This window comes from Nelumbo nucifera, chromosome 3 (genome assembly GCF_055504915.1).
Source record: "Nelumbo nucifera cultivar China Antique chromosome 3, China Antique-T2T, whole genome shotgun sequence".
NCBI lineage: Eukaryota > Viridiplantae > Streptophyta > Magnoliopsida > Proteales > Nelumbonaceae > Nelumbo > Nelumbo nucifera.
In genome coordinates, this window is record NC_142651.1 from 82,614,873 (window position 1) to 82,631,149 (window position 16,277).

At 38.9% G+C, this 16,277-nt stretch overlaps 1 protein-coding gene across 2 annotated transcripts; it reads left to right on the top strand.

Annotated features, from left to right (window-relative positions):
- The first annotated feature begins 426 nt into the window (after positions 1-426).
- LOC104590918 (Galactose oxidase/kelch repeat superfamily protein) lies at positions 427-2,885 on the top strand. 2 transcript variants are annotated; one of them, XM_088901764.1, is made up of 3 exons: positions 427-563; positions 667-1,110; positions 1,242-2,885. In XM_088901764.1, exon 3 carries the CDS (start codon positions 1,484-1,486, stop codon positions 2,702-2,704), a length of 1,221 nt encoding a protein of 406 aa, XP_088757890.1. In that variant the 5' UTR covers positions 427-563; positions 667-1,110; positions 1,242-1,483; the 3' UTR covers positions 2,705-2,885. The 2 variants fall into 2 exon arrangements, with proteins under 2 accessions (XP_088757890.1, XP_010247993.1); XM_010249691.2 differs by having other exon boundaries at positions 479-1,110.
- The last annotated feature ends 13,392 nt before the right edge of the window (positions 2,886-16,277 follow it).

Here is a 16,277-nt window from a genome sequence, read left to right on the forward strand (position 1 = left end):
CTGGGCTAAGGCCGGTTTGGTTTAGTCATTAGGTAACGGGTTTTTTTTTTTTTTTGACGAGTCATTAGGTAACGGGTTGAATAGATCAATCATCCGGTGTCGTTATTGACTTGTTTAAATAAAAAAAAAGTAAGAAAATAAAAACAAAAATAATTTGAAGTTATCTTTTATTTTTGAAACTATTTTGCAAGAAAAACTGTTTTGGACTGCCGGTCTTGGTTCGACCGTCCGGTCCGATCCTAGTCCAACAACAACGTCTTGTCGATTCCATGTTCGGGTGCCAAAACAAAACAGTAGAAAATGATTTTCTAATGTGTTTCTGTTAGACGATTTTCACCATTTGACGAAATCATATTCTTGGCCAAGATGCTACCTTCCATGGGGTCCCACCCTTTGGACCCTTCATGGCTCCATTAGCGATAAGGATGTGGTCCTTTGCAGGGGACTAACGTCTGATTGATACTCTCTTCCTTGCTCCTGAGGGTCGAATTGGTTGGCTTCCTGAACTTGTGGTAGCATCACCGGCTTGTGAGTTCAGATGGTTTGCTATCGAATGATTTCTGGTATAATAATCATCTGACTCTTTCCATCTTTTCTAGCTAGATTTTCGGTATTGGATTTGTCAAATTTGTGGGACTAATTTCTAAGCAATTGGATGTATTGCAGCTTTTGGGTTTTTTGGTCTCATGGGTTCTAATTTTGTATGTACAACATAGAAGGGAAAATTCATTTTTGTGAAAATTGATTTGTGTGTTGTTACGTGAGGCGGGTTTTTGCAGGAAAGTGAAATTAGTTGGTATTGGTGTTGTTTCTTGTTAATACCTGATTTCTAGGCTCAAATTCAAAGATATTGAAGGTTGTAAGTTGGTTGGGATTTAGATTTTTCATTTGGGTATTTTGGAAGGCTGGAGAAAGAAACCTTTTGTGGGTCTTTTCGATTTTGAAGGACGAGAATCATCAGATACTTCTATGGTCATTTTTGTGTGAATTTCTGGGGCATAGGAAAAGAAGCATCCATTTTTTGTTGTCATCAGTTCTTGCGTGGAATTTTGATAAGGTGAAACGTATGAAGCCGAGTTTCCGAAGAGAATTGAGATGCATTTCTATTGGGTATGTGAACTTCGAATTTTGAGTTCGAATTTGTTATATTTGTTTCTTTTGACAGCTTGGAACTGAATCACTTGTCATGATTTAACGGGGGATATTGAAAAGGAGTTGGTTCTTGTGTTGCTGTTTTTCAGATTTCAGTTATGAAAATTTCTGTTTATGACTTTATGGAGAGAAGATAGATAATGGAAAACAGAGGAATGGGTAAAGGATTCTAGCTACTGATTGTTTAATAAGTAGATTGGTTTTCTTAGTTTTGAGTTCTCAACCTAATAGTATAAATCACCAGAATATAATCGTTATTTACATACCTCACCTCCCCAAGGTGAGCAAATTTCTGTGTGCTTGAATTATTTATAACCTTTGAACGGGAAAGATGCAGCGAGTTCGAGTTTCATCCTATCAGTCTCCAGTACACAAGTTAGGAAATTCACAAATGACATTGTCACCCAAGTTCAGAGTGGCTGTAAGCCAATCATCATCTTTGATGTGTTCATCATCGGATGCAGAATTAGCTCTGCATGGAGAGCCTCTCATCCCCGGCCTTCCTGATGATATTGCTATCAACTGCCTCCTCCGGCTGCCAGTACAAAGCCACCCCGCCTGCAGAGCTGTCTGTAAGCGATGGCATCTGCTACTAGGTAACAAGGAAAGGTTCTTCACCAGAAGAAAAGAGCTAGGTTTTCAGGATCCCTGGCTCTTTGTCTTTGCCTTCCACAAATGCACTGGGAAGATCCAATGGCTGGTCCTTGACCTCACCCACTTCTCTTGGCACACAATTCCAGCCATGCCTTGCAAGGACCGTGTGTGTCCCCATGGATTTAGGTGTGCTTCCATTCCTTCTGAAGGCACCCTTTTTGTCTGCGGGGGCATGGTATCTGATATGGATTGCCCCTTTGACTTGGTACTAAAATATGAAATACAACGAAATCGTTGGACTGTTATGAACAAGATGCTCACTGCACGGTCATTCTTTGCCAGTGGAGTGATTGATGGGATGGTCTATGTGGCTGGAGGGAACAGCACAGATCTTTTTGAGCTTGATTCTGCTGAGGTCCTTGACCCTGTCAAAGGGAATTGGCACCCCGTTGCAAGCATGAGCATTAACATGGTTTCTTATGATGCAGCAGTTCTCAATGACAAGCTTTTTGTGACTGAAGGCTGGGTTTGGCCTTTCTTATTCTCTCCAAGGGGCCAGGTCTATGATCCTAGATCAGACAAGTGGGAAAGTATGTCTGTTGGGCTTAGGGAAGGGTGGACGGGGTCAAGTGTGGTGGTTGAAGGGCACTTGTTCGTGGTTTCTGAACATGAGAGGATGAAGTTGAAGGTTTATGATGTTGAAACTGATTCTTGGGACACAGTTTCTGGTTCCCCTCTACCAGAGCAGATATGCAAACCTTTCTCTGTAAGTTCAAGTGATCATCAGATCTATGTTGTAGGTCTTAACCTTCATATAGCTGTTGGTCATATCTGGTGGATAAGACCCAGCTGTACCTCCAGGGAGAAGTCCAGCTTCTTTGTTCAATGGCAACTGGTGGATGCACCAGAAGCCTTCTCTGACTTAACACCCTCAAGCTCTCAGGTTCTGTTTGGTTAGCTCTTTATATTCTCCTGGCATTGCCCTTAGCATCATGTTGAATGGCATCTAATTATAGGCTTTGTAACTGTGAAAAATGCACAGATCTAGTTGTGCTTTTACTTGTTTCCTTTCATCTTTGTTCAGTAGGTTCTTGTTGTTACTTGTTATAATAAAGGATGAGTTGGTTCTGTTTCTTAAATTTATTGCTCAACGCATGTTATTTATTATTAAATGAATGCTACTCAAAGGCCCTAATGTTGCCCATACACATGGGGATAGATGTTAGGATTGAGTAACTCTGAAAAGGCCGAGTTATTGTCAATGTTTCAAGCACTCTTAGGGTTGCAAGCAGCATTCATTTGTCCAAGTTCAAATTTGAATTCGAATTCGAATTCATTCTGATTAACAGTGAATCCAATCCATTTATAATTGGATCTTATATAGATCAACCCCTTAGTAAAATTGGTTTGAATGTTATCTTTTTACTAAAAGTCATCAGTTTAAGTTTCATACAAGTTATTTTCAATTCATTTTGTTCATGATAAACAATATCAAAGTCATGATTAGTTCATTTTATTAATAAAATATAATATTTTAATTATTGTTAGTTTAATCTATTAATGCTGTTCAGTATCTGATTTGAATCCAAATATTGACAAATCAAATTTGGATCTAGGTATATCTGATTCAATCTGATCCATTTGGAACCCTAATCACAGGAATATCTGAACCCATAGGTTTTCAAAAACTCATTATTGAGAATACTCTTAGATTGTGATAGATAGTATGAGAAACAGATCAAATGGCCCTTCAAAGATCTGATGATTCTTTAGTCATTTGCCAGAGAGGGAATTTTGTGGTCTGTTCTCTTTCCTTACCCAAATAAGGATATTTATTTGTACATTGTGTATAGGGGAGCCCTTGGAGTAAAGTGTGGTATATCCCCTACTTCTTATAACATATACATTTTTTATTACTGATACACTCACTTTATTGATCCAAATAAAATGGGAAAAGATAAAAGAAAGAAAAAATTAGCTGTTGAATAACATTATTCAGTCAATGCAAGTCATATTCTACTTTAGGAAAGCATAGATATACATAAACTTCAGAAGCTTTTAAATATCATTACGTGGCTAATGAAGATAACTATTAGTTATTTCGTCTTTTTTATCATAACATAAAATTGATGGATCATTTTCTATTGTTATTCTGGATATGTCTTCAAATTAAGTAAAGGAAATAATATTCTTCAAATTGATATGCAATCAGGTTTTCACATTCAAGCTTAATGATACAAGAATCATGAATTGTTCAGGTTCGATAGTATCATGTCTTCCCCTTATTTTTCTTGGTAAGGAAGGAATTTAATGTTCTTATATGGTTGTTAAAAGTGTTCTGGTAGTTAAGTGCTTTCCAGTGATGAATCCTTTTGGGGTCTGCAACTACATGGGGAAGAAATTTTCCAGATTGAATTTATCATTGAGGAATTAAAGCAAGTGAATTTCCATGAAGGTTGGGTAATGTAATCTTGGCTTGATCCCTGAATTAGGATTTGACTTGAAACCTCCCTGTTTCCTAAATAATGGTTTAACCTGTCGCATATTTAGGGTCTGACCTGTATGTCTGAACTCTATTTCCATTAGTACCCGAGGTGCTATGCTCTGCATAAGCTGAAAACATACAGCTTAATAGTTATACTGATGATCTCGATAGATATTCATTATTTGACCACTTGTACTTGAGACAGAGCACAGCCACACCCTTACTCTTCTATCACTCCTTTCTCTGAATCCATCTAGATATAAATGACAAAGGAGTTAATGTATTTTTTGCATTGAAACAACTTTATGTACATCACTGGACAATTGCACAGATTAGTACAAAGGCCTATAATAATGGTTTGTAATGATTATTTTCAAGGAAAATAAAGAGCCATTATATGGATAGACTTTCATCTTGTAGTTTTGGTTTGTCCACAGATTGAACACTGTTTACTTGGATTGCTTGGATGTTCGAGACAACTAAAGGGGTTTCTAGAGGCTCTGTTCACCCCATGACCAAATTGGAAGGGGGGGTGGGGGAGGGGAGTTGTTTGGACCTGTGGACTAGCTTTGAATACATCTTGCTGATTGGCTTGGTGAGCATTCTAGTGGCACATCTAATATTGACCAAGGAATAGTATCTGTGGAGGCAGTTGTTGAAGGATGGTATTCGTTGCTTCTTGTCATTACATAGAAGGTTGTATTGACATGGTTCCCACTTTCTCAAGGAGTGCTCATGCTTAAGATTTCCCTTCTCTCTCCTTGGAACTGGTGGGACTGGAATCAATTACACAAGAAGCTTTGTTATTTGATTTGGTTGGAGATAGTAGAAAGATCTATTGGAAAGTTATCATACATACACTGATGTAGGTCACATAGGAAGGGAGAAAGAGGTTCCTTTTTTAGGATAGGACATCTCTCCTGGAAGGCCTTGAGATGCATGGCCTTTGGACCCTGGCAACAAAAGAATGCCATGGACCATACCCCCCAAACGACCATAGAAGACACTTTCATATTCTTCCAGGTGGTCCTTCAATTAAAGACTCCCCCCTCCTCTTATCAATAGAAATGTTAATTTCCAATTTGAAGAGAGCTTACTCAGAAATGGGGGATCTGCTAGGTTTGTAGAATGCTCCTTACGTGTGAGTGCATGGGCTGGCCTTTTCTCTTGGACTGGGGAGGATGGACGAGGGTGACACAGGTGGTCATCCGATGAAAGCCGACATTGTCCAAGGGTCCCTGGCTTTTAAATTATCATATTGAGGAGGCTATTAACCTAGCACTTAGGATGACGCTTTGGCATACGCCTTTTTCCCTTTTTACATTATACGTTCTCTTTGCTAACCTTCAGGGATTAGCTTTCCATCTTCTTGATGTTGTTTAAGTTGCTTGTAGATTTATCTCTCACTAGGGAGCATGCACATCCCCTCTTCCAAATTGATCATCAGTGAAATCTTGTGACTGATCAAAAAGGAAGGACAAAGAAAAGGATTGGTGTGGCATGATCCAAGGTGAACCGCTTCTCTAAAATGAAAAGCATAGGGTTTGTCATCAAGTCAAATTTATCGAGTTTATCTCATCAAGTACACTGAATTTGAAAGAGCAAGTGATAAAACTGGTAGAACCAAAGTGTTTTCTGTAACAAAAAGATCTTTTGGAGGCTCTTATACGATATTGCAGATAGCAGAAAAAAAAAATGAAAATGGGATCTTTCAACAGCATTTTTTTTTTTTGAAAACACCCTTAGGAAAATCCATGAAAAGGTGTGTTGCATTTTTTTTTTTAAACGCTCTTATAGGATATTGCAGATAGCAGAAAAAAAAAATGAAATGGGATCTTTCAACAGCATTTTTTTTTTCAACCCATGAAAATGTGTATATTTTTTATGTATGGAGTTCATTAGCTGAAGGGGAATAAATTGATGGACCGTCTTAGTGGTGCCTCTTAGGCAGATAGCCAAGAACTCCAAGCATATTTACTCCAAATTAACATCCCTTGAGCATTTTCTGAAGGTTCTTGTTTTCTGTGACTTATGTACTTGGTACTTACTCCAATATCATTCAAGAAGTGATTCCCTTGCATCCACTGCTAGTAATTTTGACCCTAACCCATTTGACCCCCACCCACAGTGGGTCAATATGGATCAAGTCACTCATTGGGGTCAAGTGAAAACGGTTGAGTCAGGGTGGGTCATGGTACCTATTTGTATTTTATATTATTTTGTATATATTTGTACTGTACATTTTTGTATTTGTACTCTTTTCAAACTGAGAATTTTTTGTATTTTGTATTTGTACTCGTCCCTGACCATGTCGATCTCCAACCGTTGCTCTTGGATCTGACAAGAGCCACAGGGTAACTTCTTCTGCCGCACTTGTAAAGCATCTACTCAAATTTAAGCTCCAAATTTCCTGATCTGCAACTTTTACACAACCGTTGCTCTGGATCGAAAATCTCTGCTACGACCAGCAGGAGACCTTACAAAAGCTGCTGGTTGGCATATTGTTTTCTTGCTCTACAACTATTGCTTTATCACTGTCGTCGTATCATTAGATGCATGGTTCTTCAGGTCTGCGAAGAGCTGGAGCTGGAACCCATGTCGTAACCTGAATTTTCTTGGTCGAAAAGCGTCCTACTCAATCGCTTGATTTTTATCCACTAGAGTTGATTTGGGTTGCCCCTCACGATTAGGGGTGCAAGTTGGGCGGGTTGGGCTGGGTTTATGGTCAACCCAGGCCTGGCCCTAAAATTTGGGGTTAAGGCCCGAGCCTTAGGTTAAGCCCAGTTTTTCTAACCTGAGCCCAGCCCACCCTATTATTTGATGCACTTGGGTTGGGCTCAGGCCCGGACCAAGTTCAGATTGGTCAATGAACCCACTCTAAAATTATATATATAATTGGGTCGGGTTCGGGCTACCTAAGGGCTAGGCTCGAGCCTGGCCCGAAAAATAAAAAAGCCCAACTTCTTGGGCCCGAACCCAGCCCGAGGACCGAAAATCCAAGCTCAACCCGTGTAAAATTTCGGGTTGGGCCAGTTCGGGTTCGCGCTGGGCCTGCCCAAGTTGCACCCCAATTCACGATGGTGGATTTCAGAGAGCTCTTTTTTGCATTCTTTGTAAACTTCCTTAATCAAAGAATGTCTTCCCAATTTTGCATTTTTTCTACATTTTGTTGCAAAAAACTTGCATGTTCTATATTTTTGCATGTTTTATAATTTTCTGCATTTTCTATAATTTTATACAATTTTCTATTAATTTTTGCATTTTCTTACTTTTGTCTGAAATATAAATTTTGAATTTTTTATTATTTTGTGTTTTATACATTTTTATCATTAAGTTTATTATATATATATATATATATATATATATATATATATATATATATATATATTAAGTTTTAATCATTTTTATGCAATTTATGATTTTTGGCTGAAATATATATGTTTTGATTTTTTATAATTTTGTGTTTTCTGCAATTTTTATCATTATGTATTTTCTGCAATTTTTGACTTTTTAGTCAAAATATATAATTTTTCAAAATTTTATCATTTTATGCATTTTTTGTAATTTTTTATTTTTTGCTGATTTATTTTTGAAGATTTTTATCAAATTTTGAAAAATTGATCAAAATGGGTGACTCCGGGTGAGGGTCAGGGTGGATTGTGATGCACTGACACCCATTCTTTAATGGTCACTAGTGGGTTAGCAGGTCACTATGAATGAATTGGGACTCAACCCAACCCACCCAATTTGCCACCCCTACGTGCATCAGCCATCAGCGTGGACTATCTTCTCACTGATAAGTGTTTTAAGGATATCAAGCTCCGGGCTTGCCAATAATTTGAGAAGTCATCTTCAAATTCTTTCATCACCAGGACAGGTCTGGCACAAAAAAATTAAGAAAAAAAATGGAACAAGATAATGCAGCCTTACTCTAATATCATTTAAAAATATATAAATATAGCCTTGATGGAGTGGTTGTCATACTGGATATCATTTTAGCACTATAAAAACCAAAAATCCAACTGTTGAGAGAATCTGAAAACATGATTATGCCAATAAAAAAACTGAAAAATGATTACTCTATGATATTTCTGGTTTAGATTAATTGTATCACAACGATCGTAGAGATTCATGTTCATTGATTCATTCCAGTTAATTTGGTAACTGAAAAGGGTTTTATGCTTTCCTAAGACTGCGTTTGGAAACAATGTGAATAAGTGTGAATGCAAATATGTAGACTGTAAAACGGTTCATATAAATTGTAAAGTTGAGTTAGTTTTGCACCGATAAATTTATCTTCTTACCAAATAGACTTTTAGCTGTAATATTGGATGCAAACATGAATTTCAATAAAGCATATGCTTTTTTTATCAAAAGCCCATTTGAATGCAAATTTACTTCTTTTTTATTGATGTACTTTTACATCTTATTATCAATGTAAATATGCATTGGTCTGTCATTTGTCAATGCATAAATATAATGTTGCCAAACACAGGCAAAAGTGAACTAGAGTGCAAATTTACCCTGAACCGGGATTTACACTCCATTTGCATCGTTTCCAAATGCAGCCTAAGTAACATTCAGCCAAATAGCCACCAGATATGTGGTAAAGGCAATCCAGCGATCCTTGTTTTTTATTTAAAACATTGAGTCCCTGTTTTCTTTCCGGGAGATTATTTATCTAGATAAGTGTTTTTTAGGATATGTTCATCTGGGTTAGTGCATTTATCCATGTTATTTCTTAGTAAATAAGACTAACTATTTTAGTCATAAAAAGCCACTATTAAGGCCTTGTTTGGGAGTAAAAATAATGCTTAAAAACAAGTGCTTATTCCAATAAGCACTTATTTGCATTTAGCCCCCAACTTTTTTGAGTGCTTATTTTAAAAATAAGCACTTATTTCATATTGGGCGTTTGGTAGTCTTTTTCTCCAATAAGCACTTAAATAAGCATTTGTGATGATTTTGCCCTTCATTTTCTTTCAAATTTTCAAAATATACTCTTATGAAAGTACCTTTATTAAATTTCTTTATAAAAACACTTTTATAAAAGCACTTTTATAAAAGTAAAAATACTTCATGAAAGCACTTTTACGGAAGAACTTTTATTAAAGTTTCACAAAAGCATTTTTGCAAAAGTACTTTTACGAAAGAATTTTTATAAAAGCACTTTGAAAGTGCTTTTATGAAAACACTTTATAGAAGTACTTTTATGAAAGCACTTTTATAAAAGTACCACTACAAGAAAAATGATTTTTAGCGACAATCAAAACTTCTGCTATAAAGTTTACCAGTAGTCGGCAAACTACTGTTAAACCAGGTGTCGCTAAAGGTTCTAGCGGCAGTTTTAGCAATTGTTGGTAAAATGCAAAAAACTGCCACTAGAAATGATTTTTAGCAGCAATCGCGACTACCGCTAAAGGGTAAGTCCTGACCGCCACTATAAGTTTACAATGGTAGCTGATGAGGGCAGATTTAGCCCTCCAATGATATTGTGACACATGGCACCTCGGAACAACTAGGTGACACCCAGAACCACTTTGGCAACAACTTGCCTTAGCCAAGTTGATGGTGTCCCACCTGGCGGCCTGGCACAGGTGCCAACCTGGCGACTTGCAAGACGTGCTCGCCGACAAATTCGGCATGCATATCCAAACACTCCCACGATCCTTGGAAGTTGGCCCACGTGCCGAACAATCCGGAGGGTGGTCAACATGCATGGCAGTTACCTCAGGGAATCTCGGACCACTTAGACGACTTCTCAGAAATCTCGGATATGGTGCATGAAGCCCACACCAAACAATGCCTATATAAGGGCACCAACCCCAATGACATGGGGGGCAAGTAAGCAAATTCTAGCTCTCATACTTTGTGATTTTTAGTTCGCAGTCTACTATGAGAGTACTGACTTAAGCATCGGAGCGACCTCGCCGGGTTAGTCACCCCGGGTCCTCTGACATTTGGTTCTTTGCAGGTCTCTAAAGAGCAACGAAGCTCATCAATCCAGATTGCCACCTCATTAATCCAGCTCGCCACCTGGTTAGCTCGCCACTTCACAGGCAGCTCGGCACCTAGTCAGTCGGGCACCTCACAGGCAGCTCGCCACCTGGTCAGCTCGGCACCTCATAGGCAGCCAAAGTACTCAGCTCGGCAGCCAAAGTACTCCACTTCAGCCTGAGTCATCAGCCACTTGGAAGCAGACCAAATGACGAAGTACTTAGCACAAAAAATTGGCCATCACCAAAAAATCAATACATCAATAAAAATTGATTCATCAGCAGCCATGAGTTTTTTCTAGCGGTAGTCAGTCTTGATTGCTGCTAAATCTCTCTTATTTTTTTGCACCTACCAAAACAACCTGTAATTTGATTGTAATTGGACACAAAACTCAAATATTAAATATAGGGTTTCCAGCATATAAGGGCAACTTTTGGGGTTTAATATCAATAAAAGTAATATATTTAAAAAAAATCAAAAATAGGTTAACTTTTTAAAAATAATATCAATAAAGGGCAAAAACACTATTCATCTTCTTCTTGCCATTTCTTCACCAGAGCCGCCGCCCGCCACCACCTGCCACCGCCGTTCACTGCCACCCGCCTCTGGCTCTGGCAACATTGCTGGAGGTGGCCGGGGGCAGAGGTGGCAGCGGCGGTGCTGGTGGTCATTCCTCTACCCATCGCTACCGCCACCTCTGTCTCCACCCATCTCCGGCAATGTTGCCGGAGGCGGAGGCGAAGGTGGGCGGAGGTGGCAGCGTTGGACAAAGAAACCACCAGTGCCGCCACCGCCACCTCCGGCAACGCTGCCAGAGGCGGTGACGGACGGCGGACGGTGGCTCTGATGAACAAATGGCAAGAAGAAGAAGATGAACGATATTTTTGCCCTTCATTGATATTATTTTTAAAAAGTTAACCTATTTTTGAAAATTTTTTAAATATATTACTTTTAAGGATATTAAACCCCAAAAGTTGCCCTTATATGCTATTACCCCTATTAAATAAACTTTGTAATTTTATTCATCCAAATTAAAATTCAATACAAAATAACTTGTTTCTTTTTTTGACAACCTTTGGAACTTTAGTCTTACAAGAAATAACAAAGAAAATTTATTCTAATTAGTTCACGTGCACAGTACAATGTATTCTTCAAACTCTCTTCATCTCCTTGTCTTCTCATGTACATTGTAGGCCAAACTTCTCATTATAAAGGAGAGAAAAAGCAATAAGCAGGCATGATTATATATCTCAGTGGGCGAACTGATCTACATGTGATACAATAGAAGATTTTCCTTTGTAGGTTTACTATTATGAAGTTGTATACTGTGGGCTCGGGTCTATAACGAATCCTATGGTTTTGACTTCCCTGTGAAATTATAAAATGCATCATAAATATTGTCAACAGAAAACAAGTACATATATGAGTGTAAATATCACTAGTAAGGGTAATGTGCTAACATCTCATAGCCTTAATCATATTGTATAAAGCAAATCCAGATTGAAGAACTAAAATCACCGCAGAGTAAGCTAAAATACTAATTCAATGGATGTCAAGTAGTCTGTCTTTTGGATTTTAGAAAACTGCTACTGGATAGAGAAATTGAAGAATGCCTCAACTTGTTTGACAAGGTGACTTAAGTGAAGATTAATCATGAAGAAACTGATTATAGATGGTGAAAAGAGTGTCAGATGACAGATTTATTGTCAAGTCCTCTTGTGAAGTTCTAATCAGAAACCAAGTGGTGCAGGTTGATCCTTGTAAGTTTTGGGCTAATCCTTTTCCACCAAGTGTTTAAATTTTTGCTTGGATGTCATTGATAGATAGTGTTCTGACACTTTTTTAAACACCTTAAATCGAGAGGTTTTCATAATCAGTGCATCATGAGTAGAGTAGCTGTGAAAAGGATGTGATCCATCATGGCATCATCCGTTTTGTAGCTGAAAGGTCTCTAGTTTCTTGTGGTTGTTCTTTTTCATCTCTTCAAAAGACTTCCATTTGTTCATTCTTAGTCTCACCTTTTCTTGTTGTCCATCAATTCTAGATGGAAAGAAACAATGTTATTATGGAGCATGGATGCATTTTGAGTTTTTAGGGCATCTAGAGGGAGCAAAACAGGAAACTTTTGTAGACATAGCTAAATATTTGTTCTTCATTTTTGGATTGGTCCAAAGCAACACAAAACTAAGTGATTTGAAAAGTTCTTTGTAGAATGGGTCCGATTTCAAGGAATATTTAGTTTGTGATTTGCTCTTCTTATGCAAACTTTATTTATAAGATAGTTGGGTTCTTCGGATATGATTGAACATATACATATTTTAGCAAAAACTCTTCTCCTGCTCTTACTCTTTTCATTTTTTTAATTTTCTTGACAAGTTCTGTACTCTTTTTTATTTTAATAACCTTTTCAATAATTATTAAAAAAAACTGAAACATAGATTCTCTATTCAATATACACATAGCATGCATTTGAGGTTAACTAGACAGGTAACCCTGTGTTCAGGATAATGCTACCTATGGAGTTTGGTACATATAAAATATATATATCTGTGTGTGTGTGTTTACACCAGATAAATTTCTATATGCATATGTGTGCAAGTGTGTTCTAATGCCAAAGCTACTTATATATGTCTTCTAATACCAAAATAACATATTTTGTCTACTTATCAGGACCTGATTTCAGTAGACCGGAAAGTAAAAGTTTGTAAAGGCTTCATTATTTTTGTTGGAATTACAAGAAACAAGCAAAAAAAAAAGAAAAAACTAACTAATAGCACAACTGCTTCCATGCAGTACCAGAATTCAGCTTCTAAAGAGCCTTGCTGATTTTGACTGATGTAGAGTTGATTCCACCACAAAGACCTTTTTCAAAGGAAATAGTAACAATATTCTTCTTGACATCAATACCTAGCATTACAAAGAATCAAATATAACCAAATTTCAGCAATATTATATCATAAAAAGTATGAAATGAAGAAAGTGAAAGTGATCCAGTGGTAAACAAGCAACAATTGTAGCTCTAAACTCTAAATCCAACAAATAAAGATTGGAGCATTGAGAACTACCTCTATAAATACAAGAGTTTGTTGATTAGGTACACGATCAAGTAACTTTGCCAACAAATGCAAATCAAAGTTAGAAGTGCTTGGAATCACCTCCAAAAAGTTCACATTACCAAATGTAGGCAGGAGGAAACTGCAATCTCCATAGGTCAGATATTGGGAGAAATGGTGACAAATGCCCGTTAATAGAGGATTAAATGAACTACAGTACAAAAACAAAGGATAGAAGGTAATAGGAGGGGATGGTTAAAAGAAGCAAACTTACCTCCATGACCCAACTAGATATTTTTAAAAGCTTGGATTTAGAGACCGTATTAAGAAGATTAATCAATACGAGACCAAATTCTCTTTCACTCAATTCTGAGTATCTACTGCTAATATCAATTGAAACATCAACTAATGAAAGTATGTTCCCTAGAGAATAGATTCTCACACAAAAATATAGCTCCAATGTCACAATCTTTGGGGCATATAACTTGAAGACCACGTTTCCACCAAGATCCCTACGACCATAACCATAATCATTTATGTATAATCTCTTCAATTCCAGCGCAGAAATGTTGAAAACCTTAAGCTTTTCTCGATTGCATTCTTCTGGAATCAACTCTTCAAGAATTGGGCAGCTACAGAAGAGTCGTTGGGTCGAGTCATCATTAGAAAATGTAATACGATATAGGTGAAGCTTCTTGAGGGATGGAAGGCAGAAGCGAATATAAGGTTTAAGTTCATATTGCACATCTAGCGTCAGTGAAGTTAAAGACTGGAAAGTGAAGAGGCACCGCGGAGTCTGAAGGATTAATAGTTTCAAGTAAACAAGGGAAGAAAGGGAAAGGATTAAACGTCTTTCTCAGTCATTTCTTCAAACAATTATAATGCCTAAAGGTTAAAGAACCGCATTACGTAGCATAAAACATTAATAAGAGTAGAATAACCGCATACCAAACAATCTGCCCATCCCAACCATTTACTCAAACCCCCATGATTTTTTTATAAAGATAAAAAAGAATCTAAATGTTGGTTCCTAGAATGTCAGAGTATGTTCAACGTGCACATGAGAATAATCCCCAGTTCAAAAGAGATGATGAAGAACCAAAATAGAGAAAGATACCTGATGATCCTTGGTGGAATTGAAAAGAAGATGAGATGAAGAACCAGGATCTATGACCAAGCAGCGACGATTTATCATCCAAGTGCAGGCATCTGTTTAGATTAAAAGTTTCCTGATGAATCGATTTTTGGATGAAGTATCAATTTTATTTTGCTAAGTACCTCGTCATTTGGTCTGCTTCCAAGTGACCGATGACTCAGGCCGAAGTGGAGAACTTTGGCTGCCGAGCTGGGTCGAGCTGGGCAGGCAAGGTGGTGAGCTGACTATAGTGCCGAGCTGCCTATGAGGTGCCGAGCTACCTGTGAGGCGCCGGGCTGACCAGGTGGCGAGTTGCCCGTGAGGTGCCAAGCTGACCAGGTGCCGAGCGGCCTGTGAGGTGCCGAGCTGACCAGGTGCCGAGCTGCCTGTGAGGTGCCGGGCTAACCAGGTGTCGAGCTGCCTGTGAGGTGTCGAACTAACCAGGTGCCGAGCTGCCTGTGAGGTGTCGGGCTAACCAGGTGCCGAGCTGGATTGATGAGCTTCGTTGCTCTTTAAAGACCTGCAAGAAACCAAATGTCAGAGGACCCGGGATGGCTAACCTGGTGAGGTCGCTCTGATGCTTAAGTCAGTACTCTCATAGTAGACTGCGAGCTAAAAATCACAAAGTCTGAGAGCTAGAACTTGCTTACTTGCTTGCTTCTTGCCATTGGGGTTGGTTCCTTTATATAGGCATTGTTTGGCATGGGCTTCACGTACCATATCCGAGATTTCTACGAGGTCGTCTAAGTGGTTCAAGATTCCTGGAGGTAACCGCCATGCACGTTGACCACCCTCCGGATCGTTCGGCACGTGGGCCAACTTCCAAGGATCGTGGAAGTGTTAGGATATGCATGCCAAATTTGTCGGTGAGCATGTCTCCCAGGCCGCCAGGTCACACCTGTGCCAGGTTGCCAGCTCGTGCCTGTGCCAGGCTTCCAGCTCGCGCCAGGGCCAAGCCGCCAGGTCGCGCCAGTACCAGGCTGCCAGCTCATGCATGTACCAGGCTGCCAACTTGTGCCAGGGCCAAGCTGCCAACTCGCGCCTGTGCCAGGCCGCGCCTGTGCCGGGCCGCACCTATGCCAGGCCATCAGATGGGACACCATCAACTTGGCTAAGGCAAGTTGTTGCCAAAGTGGTTACAGGTGTCTTCTAGCTGTTCTAAGGTGCCATGTGTCACAATATCATTGGAGGGCAAAATCCACCCTCATCATTTCCTATTGTCGAATGAGAATAATAGATGAGAAATAGATGGACCATTTCAAGTTTGGTATCCAATTGAAGCTCTGGTTGTTCCACCTTGTTTCATACAGATGTTAGACAATTTTGTATGCCCTTAGCTACAATCAGAATGATGTACTTTATGAGTTTATCGTAAATGAATAAAAGTGCATATTTGATTCATGTTCCCTTTGTATGTTTCTGTGTAATACCCATATACTGGACACTTAATGAGACTCGTGTTAGTTTAGAATGTTCACAGCCAGTGGGTCGGTCTAGGGAGACCTATCCTGATAAGGTTGACACTGTGGTGCCACCAAGTCGGTTGGGGTGGCCTGTCTCAACTGCCAGGGTGAGACCCTAGGCACATACAGTGTATGATTAATTGAATCTATGAACTGGACCAGATTTCTAGTATTGCCTTGGACCTTGGAGATTGATGGGCAAAACTGGAAAGTTACACCCGACCCCTAGACTCGATTATGATACTGCACTAAGTGTCGGATTGGGCTGTCTTTGATATACCAATCAGTGAGATCCTTAGCGGGGGTCAAAACCTAGGTATGTTGGGACAGTCTGAGAATTCATCTGAGTGGGTGATCGTAGTGACAGGATCAGCCCCTTTGTCGGACAAAGGTAATGA